General features: G+C 33.6%; 1 protein-coding gene across 2 annotated transcripts; it reads right to left on the bottom strand.

Annotated features, from left to right (window-relative positions):
• Window positions 1-630: 630 nt before the first annotated feature.
• On the bottom strand, window positions 631-5,068 carry LOC149579730 (scopoletin glucosyltransferase-like). Of its 2 annotated transcripts, XR_016352706.1 has the most exons (3): window positions 3,415-5,037; window positions 1,509-2,191; window positions 631-1,341 (listed from the first exon to the last, which is right to left on the bottom strand). XR_016352706.1 is itself a non-coding variant. In XM_089786783.1 (2 exons), the coding sequence occupies exon 1, from the start codon at window positions 4,923-4,925 to the stop codon at window positions 3,435-3,437; it is 1,491 nt and encodes a 496-aa protein (XP_089642909.1). In that variant the 5' UTR covers window positions 4,926-5,068; the 3' UTR covers window positions 1,434-2,191; window positions 3,415-3,434. The 2 variants fall into 2 exon arrangements, 1 of the variants encoding a protein (XP_089642909.1); XM_089786783.1 differs by lacking the exon at window positions 631-1,341 and having other exon boundaries at window positions 1,434-2,191; window positions 3,415-5,068.
• Window positions 5,069-8,525: the final 3,457 nt, after the last annotated feature.

The raw sequence follows: 8,525 nt of genomic DNA, 5'->3' as shown, positions 1-8,525 counted from the left end.
ATACCATCTATTCATACCAAAATTAGCGAGTCAATTTACCCATTCTTTGAATGAATTCCTCATCTTAGAAGGAAATGGTCCTCAAGTCACCTGTGGGTCCTCCAACTTCAAATTGTGAGCTTTGAATCTATATTGAAAGAGTTGTGGACTATAAAAAAAAGTTGTTGATATCTTTAAAAATATTATTAATATGTGAATATCCAATAGCATAACAAATAAAATAAATCATTCAAGGAACTTTGAACAAAGGTACAGAATTCATTCCCAATATAAAATCACTAAACCTACTTTACAGATCATCTTATATTTTTCTTGTCCTCTCAATCTTAGTGATAAGGGTTTGAAGTGTTAACCAAAATGATTACTTAAAACAAATACACAATCAAAACTCTAAAAAATAAAAATCGTTAATATGCGTTTTGACAATCTATTCACTTAATTTATGTCTTCACAAATTTGTAACATAGCTATGACAACAGTAAAAGCAATGATTGCTTTGATTTTCATAATCTAGAAGTTAGAAGGCATTAGTCCACTAACTTGTTGTAAATTAAGCAAAGATTCAACAATTATTAATGTAATCTAAAATCGAACGTGGCTATCTTCCATCCAAATTGTACAATTGACCAATTTAAAAAAATTGAAAACATCATGAATTTTTCTAAAAAATTTAGCATTTGATCTTCATGATTTGCATAGTTTGTAGTCAAAAACAACAAAAAGTTGAGAAAAAAATCACTACGTTTTTGTGAATCTGGAAGATTTTTTTTTGACTTTGTTTTGTCCTTAGTGCATTTTGGATGGAGATTAGTCAGTCCCTCCAAAATCTGCTGCATTCATGTTCACCAGAGCAGTTGCAACTACGACATCGTTCTTCTCGCCTCTATGCTTCAATACTCATGTCCTGTTCCAAAGGTCCCATTTTGGGATAGGCATGGGGATGCAGTATAGATTACATAATGTTTTCTTATGCCTTCCAATTCCATTGTATTGACTGGTTTTAAAGGGCTTTCAACAAATCCATTTTGTATATTTTTTAATTCAACCATTAAATTCCATGAGATGAAATATCGTGAGGCATTTTGTCAAACTGTTCATATGCTTCTCATGCTTCCACATTTTTCTTACATGCCTACCAAAGCAGACAAAACTTCTCTATTCAATGGATGTCCACTCCCCCTTCGAAATCTCCCATTTTAGCTTCACTTTTGAAATCTCCCATTTTAGCATAGGCAACGAGGATAATAATAGAGGATGTAGAGTCTGGCTTTACACCTGCTAACTGAATTTGCTTGAAAGTTTCTAAATCTTTTTCATCAAATCCATTATTTTGTGTATATCCTGTAATAATTTCAGTCCATGAGTGGAAACTTCTTTTAGGCATTGTGTTAAACAAGTCATGGACATGAAGTAGAATTTGAGACCATGGCGAGTAACTTAAATAAAATAGACCTGTTTTCAAAATGAAATAAAACAGAGCAAATCTGAAACTGTGGCGAGTCACCTACCTCAACAGTTGCAAAATTTGCACTTGCTCCTATCGAGGAATGTATTACATGGATATTACTGCGAGAATCAATATGTACTGAAAGAAACATTGGATAAGAAAGATCAGAAAAAACTTATGTGCCTCAAGTTTCCCAGTAAACATCAAATCAGATTATAAAAAGCAGAGTAATTGTGGAGAGGATTCCTTCCATCCGTCCTCTTCTCTGTCCAAAAAGCAGGGGAATAATCCGACTCCCGGCGACAACCACTCCGACGACAACTCTGCTTTTCACGGGTGAGTTTGCTGACAAACACATTGATGGCAGGATAACGTGTTTGGATGGTAGTCTTTCTCTGTCGATCACCGTCAAATTTTCTGTCGTGGGCAAAAAGAAGTCTTCAACGGATGCGTGATCGTCTTGCACCCTTGTGGAGCTCACGATAGAAAGCAAACGTCCAATAAAATCTGATCAGATATGAATGGACTACATTATTTCTTTGTTTTTAATAGTCATGTGTCAAATTAAATCAATCAACCCTTAACAATACTTCAACGGTAGTCATTCTGTCTCTGAGATTCTCTATCGTTGGATGAAATTTTTAGCTCCTCATCTTTATATAAGGGAACGCCTCTGGTGTAATCAATGGTGGTCATTCTGTCTTTAGGATTCTCCACCACTGGATGAAAATTTTAGTTCCTCACCTTCATATAAGGGAAGCATAAATATTAGTAATGAATTCATCAGTGTCTTAAATGTCTTTGTATTTGTGTTCTAGAATCAAAATTATTATCTTTCCTCTATCATAATATGTTGTGTAATGTCTGAATCATGAGTTTAATAGTGAGTGTGCAATCAAAACATATCATCTCTTTAACTTTGTTGCTACTAAGGAGCCATAAACATTGAAAATGATGCAGAAATGATGAAAACAATCCAAAAGATCTTTACCATCCATTTGTTGAGTCCAAAATTACACTGTTTCAAAGAGAAATTTTAAAAAGTTTTGGAATTAGGCCAATGATTTTAATAGAATCCTAAGCTTTTGTGAAGAAAAACTGATTTTACTCTATGAAGAAAAACTTTTAAGAAGATCAATTAATCGAAATCTTTGGACAAAATACTCGACCCAAAAACTTGCACATTTATCACACCATTTTTTTAATGCATAGAGCACTTAAAAGCTATTCATAGCATACTCATGAATTTTAGTGACAAACATACCCTAACACTCAGTAATCCCAATACTCGAAAATTAAGAAAGGGCAGAGATACATCCATCACATTCCAAACAGTGAACCTTAAGTAGATACAATATTTAAAAGAAACAAGAGGAACTAAGGAAAAATGTCAAAGACTCTTATGCGGAAAAATATTGTCAATTGAAAGCTCCGCACTTATGTATCCAAAACATAAATATACATATTTCGAGAGGAAAGCAGATCCAGCAAAATCCCATATGTTAATAGAGAAACCCATTTTTAACAAAATCGCAATGCATGTCATGCTAGGGAATCAAATTGTCATTTAATTGTTTGACAAATGACCTTTATAAGCATTTTATGCCATTTCATAAAGATTTCTGCCCCATGCATGAAACCTCCAAACATATTGTTGCTATTTCATGCCATTTTCTAAAGATTTTACCAAAATGATTTATATGGAAACATTCTACAGCTTCCACAATTATCTATCCTCAGAAAACCAAAGAATCTCAGAAACCATTCATTTCATATTTAGCTTCCCAAAGTTTGCAAGGGTAAAAGATGATACATAGCAAAAGGTAGGGTCTCTGCAACGCAGGGCCGGGGACTTATTAATAGTGCTGCATAAAATTTAGGCTAAACACATTAGAGGCAAGGGAACGGAAAACTGAAACCAGACTACGGTAGAGAAGCACTATTTAGAAAAGTGATAAAAGTCTTACTAGAGATTTCTAATCAAGAGTCAGATTCCCTCTCCTTTTCTTTTGTTCATCTCATTCACAAAAACTCTCAAATCTGTGGTAGAAGATCCTTCCAGCTTGACAGCATCTGAAGCAATCAACTTCAATTTCTCTGCGCTCTCTCTCATCTCTTCTCGTTTGTCTCCAAGCAGAGCCATTGTGACAGCTGTCTTTATACTTTCCTCTTTCGGAATCTCATCTTTATTCTGGCAAAACTGGATTCCAACGCCCAACTCAGCAAAAAGCTGAGAATTGAAGTGCTGATCTCCAGCCATGGGCCATGCAAGAATTGGGACACCAAGAGAAACGCTCTCCAGCGCAGAATTCCATCCGCAGTGGCTTATGAAGGCACCCACCGAGGGATGAGAAAGAATTACCAGTTGGGGTGCCCAACCCCGTATGATTAACCCTCTCCCTTTCGTTCGCTCCACAAAGCCCTCTGGCAGAAATGTGCTAATTCGATCAGTTACTGAATCTGAACTTGAAGATGATGGTTCCTTCTTTGGGCGTACTTTAATAGTCCATACAAATGGCTGTTCACTGGCTTCCAGACCTCTGGCCAAGGCATGTGTTTGCTCTTCTGCCAAGGTAATATAGCTTCCAAATGAAACATAAATTACAGAGCGCGGGCTACGGGAATCCAGCCAGGAAACCAGCTCTTCTTCGTTAATATCCGCCATTTTCCCTCGCGTCATAATATTTCCCGCTCCTCTAGATAAAAATTGGGGATTTACAGGGCCTATTGCCCAAACTGGTTTAGCGGTCAAGGTTTTCAAGTGCTGGACATACAAAGGCTCGAGCTCATGGAAAGTATTGATCAGCATTCCCGATCCTTTGCCAATATCTCGGTGACACTGATGAACAAAACCCTGAAGGGGGTTTGTGTTGAAGAAAACAGGGGATACCTCATTTTTACCCAATCTGACGGTATGCGGCATATTGAAGCTCACCACGAGGCTCTCGTCCTCCTCGTCTTTCTCCAAGCTAGTGTTGTCAAGTATTGAACACGAAAGGGAATGCAGCAGACTCGTTGCGAAGGCTCCGCAGGTGTTGAACAGAAAACTGGCAATGTCGAATTTTTGGGCGGTGTCGACAGTCCACCCCATAAATATATCGTAGACAATACAAACAGGAGGTGCTACTGTTTGGTGGTCACATTGCTGCTCCATCCAAATGTCGAAAGGGTTTTGAAGCTCCTTTGCGAGTTGGAATATAAGACCCATTGATTCGAGCGGAATAAGGTCGGTGCTCTCGCATCCATGTAAACCCTCCACAAGGGGCGGGGTAAGGGCAACCAGCCGAATATCGAGAGCGTCATTATCAGGGGTTTGATCAAGGTAGCCCTGCAGGCGTGAGACGTTTGCAGGTGTTGTGACATAACTGACGGTGAGTTCGTGGGAAGCGAGGAGCTTTGCGAGGTCGAGAAAAGGTATGAAGTGGCCCAGGCCTGGGAATGGCACTGCCACGACACGAGGCTTCTCACTTCTATTCATCTTTGCTCACCAAAATGAATCTACCCAACCGAGTTCGACCTCCTCCACTGATTCGATCGGATTTCTTCATAAAATATTGAAACATCTCTTTTCGCCACGCCTGACGAAGCGACTTTGTTTCTCAATCAATGCCGACATGGCCTGAACGAAGTTAAAATTGGTCGCGGTATTAAATGCCAATCCCAACGAATAGCACGGGGGTGAATAATAATAGGAATATTCCATAGAATCAGAGGAGCATCCTACCTGGACTCCACCAAACGAGAGAAAAAGTGAAAGTATTATTGAAAAAGGGTGACGGTAAGTCTAGCACTCCATATTGATCATAATGATTGTACAAATTGTAGTCTTGAAATAAGGGACACAAGTATAAAATTTGCTGTCTATAGTGTGATGTCTTTGGAATAAAAAAATGGTGAAAGGTAAATATACATGTTAGATTCAATATAAAAAGTAATGTAATATTTGATATGGAAAGTAATTATATTTGACAATAGAATCAAATCAAATAATGAGCAAAATCTCATTCAATTGTATATGAAGATTTAGCATAAAGTTAGAATTCCTAAACTAGTGAGTAGAAAAATCATGATGAAAATGTTTTCAAATGCTAGCACAATTAAGATTGTATTCACAATAGCCAAAAAGACATAGTAGAAGCATGTAAGCCTAAAGAGAACTAATAATAAGAATGACTAAACAAAAAAACACTAGCATCTTGAGGGCAAGGCCAACCCTCATTTGAAATTGATTTTATTAGTTTAACTTCTTATTTAACTTTTTAGTCAACAAATACAATATGTGAATACTATTTGTGATTGATTTAACTAGTTTAACTATATATTTAATCTTCTTTTATAACTTAGTACTTTAATAAAAAAATACGTGAGATAGTTTTGTTTACTTAAATTACCTTTCTTCTAGAATTAGAAATATTAGTATAATTTATATCATCAACTATTATAAAATGTTTTATTTTAATTTTTTAATTTTGAGAAAGGTATACATATAATTATTAGTAAGTAAAAGATCTCAAACTATTATAATTGCTAGTTTGCATTTTGCTGAGTGGACTAAACTCTTTTTTGTTTTTCAATGTGAAACATTTTCTAGTGATTTCATTCCCTATGGTTTTTTTGTGTAATGAATGTATCAGAATTTTCCTTGCATCTGCTATTTGGTAGTACATGAGTTTTTTTTTCACGATTTTGTGAAATATTTTGTTCTCTTGTTTGATTATTCCCAATCAAAATAGAATATTTCTGGAGGTTTAAAAATAATAATTCCTTAAACTCCTTTTTACAAAAATGATTGTTGTTCTCCCTATTTTGGTTGGTTCACTTTAGCAATTCCAAATTCTATGTAATGGTATTAGTTTCCCTCTTATATGGTGATGCCATTAAAGGTTGTAGAAAATTATGATGACATTGTTATCTATCTATATTATTAGATTATCATTCTTGGAGACACACAACATTAAATACTAACAAACCTCCAACATGTAGAAGAATACCAAAGTCAATGTTTCCCACAAAAAACAAAATTGTACACCTGTCAAGAACTCTAAAACACACAATGTTCAAATGCCATAAAGTCGAAGGAAAATAAAAGAAAATCTAGGCCATGACTATTCAAAATCTGACATTTGTACTTTATACTATATGTATTCCTTTCAAAGACATTTATGAAAAGAAACTTATCAAATAATAAAAAATCTTTGGTTTGAAAACATACCAAAAACCTCTTATTTCCATTAAAAAATTTCCTCTCCAATTTGGCTCACCATGTGGGTACTCAAAGTAATTACTAGTAGGATAACTATTAGAAACATTCATAAATTGTACTTCAAGTGGAAAATGAAAAAGTATCAGATCAAACATTTCTATGCTAATATGATTATGTGCCTTGTCTATGCATGTACATCTTGCATATCCTACAATCATGGCATTCCATAAGATGACATTTTTTTGAGGAATTATGTTCAACAATGCACATGTCTTGCCTATGCTTGGAGACTTTGCACGTATGTATTTGTTGAGGTAATTGATGGATATCAATAAGCTCCCATTGTGAGGCAACCTAGGAGGATGTTGGCACAATCTTTAGACTTTGGTTCTACCAATGGCAATTACATTTTCTTGAAACCCTCTCTCATATTTGGTAGTGTAGTATATATAAATCAAATTTAAATATTAATGAAAATAATTAGTAACAAAAAGATAAGTTTATTAAATTAATAAATAGTTAAATAAAAATAAAAAATAATTGTTGAATTTATTAAAATTGATATCTATTAAAGAAAAATCTAAAATATAATTAATATTGACATTAATTTTTGTTTTGGTAGATAAGAGGGCCAAAGGCTAATAATACTACATAAAAATATAATAACCCATCTCAATAAGATACCAAAAGATAAGAGATGGGGATAGGAATCTCCGGTTTCACCCTTACATCTTTGAATTTATTAGGAAACAACAACTTTCACATATCTAAATTAATATTGACATTATTAAAATCAATTGAATAAATAAAATTAATATTGAATAAATAAAAATTATTAAATAAAATGTTGTTCCCAATGTTAATTTATTTTCTAATTATTAATCAACTATACAAAAAATAATGTGACGTAATTGACCTGAGACTAGGCAGACAAAATATTTTTGCCTTTTTAAAACACTTCATTAGAGCATGGCATCAATATAGATTCTAAAGATGACTCATATTCAACATGACATCATTATAGATTGATATATAATAAACGCTTATATTATTGATGCTATTTGAATGTACATAAATTAGTTTATTGTCAAAGGAAGCTAGAAAAGACAACATTATCATTATGTATCAATAGCTTTCAAAGCTCTAAAGACGTCCTCATTTGCATAAAAGAATAGTAAACAATAATGTTTCCATAGATAAATGAGACTCACAAGATGCATTGCAATGGTGTTACTTCAACCAACTATGTTGACTAGAGTAACTTTTATCATCAAAATATTATCATCTAATCATGCCTAAAAATATAGAGTTAAACAATCGTACATTAGTCTAAGTGCATATATTAATTTAGAAGATCATTTTGAAGGCTTTTTAAATTAACCATATAAAAAAGATAGATTAAAGACTCTAAAATATATTTGAGAGAACTAATAACTAACAAGATTAGTTATCATTTTTTTTAATCATATAGACTAATAATTTTGATTTTTTTGAGACTCCATACGAGACCACATTACCCTTAAGTGGAGTCAATAGATGGGCAAGTGGATCTATTCAATAAAATTATGTGCTTTCTGCATAGATTCCTAACAGGCACAATCTTTAGATTTTGGTTTTACTAATGACAATTACATTTTCTTGAAAGCCTCTCTCATATTTGGCAGTGTAGTATATATAAATCAAATTAAAATATTAATGAAAATAATTAGCAATAAAAAGATAAGTTTATTAAATTAATAAATAGTTAAATAAAAAATAAGAAATAATTGTTGAATTTATTAAAATTGATATCTAAAGAAAAATCTAAAATATAATTAATATTGACATTAATTTTTGTTTTGGTAGATAAGAGGCCCAAAGGCTAATAATACTACA

The sequence above is a fragment of the Cupressus sempervirens genome, chromosome 1 (assembly GCF_028749045.1).
Source record: "Cupressus sempervirens isolate cs-2001-9-10 chromosome 1, ASM2874904v1, whole genome shotgun sequence".
NCBI lineage: Eukaryota > Viridiplantae > Streptophyta > Pinopsida > Cupressales > Cupressaceae > Cupressus > Cupressus sempervirens.
The sequence above is the reverse complement of the archived record's forward strand: the minus strand, read 5'-3'. Positions and strand labels throughout refer to the sequence as shown.

Excerpts from the sequence above, each read along its gene's own strand:
- LOC149579730 (XM_089786783.1), bottom strand. The coding sequence starts at position 4,925 with ATGAATAGAAGTGAGAAGCCTCGTGTCGTGGCAGTGCCATTCCCAGGC.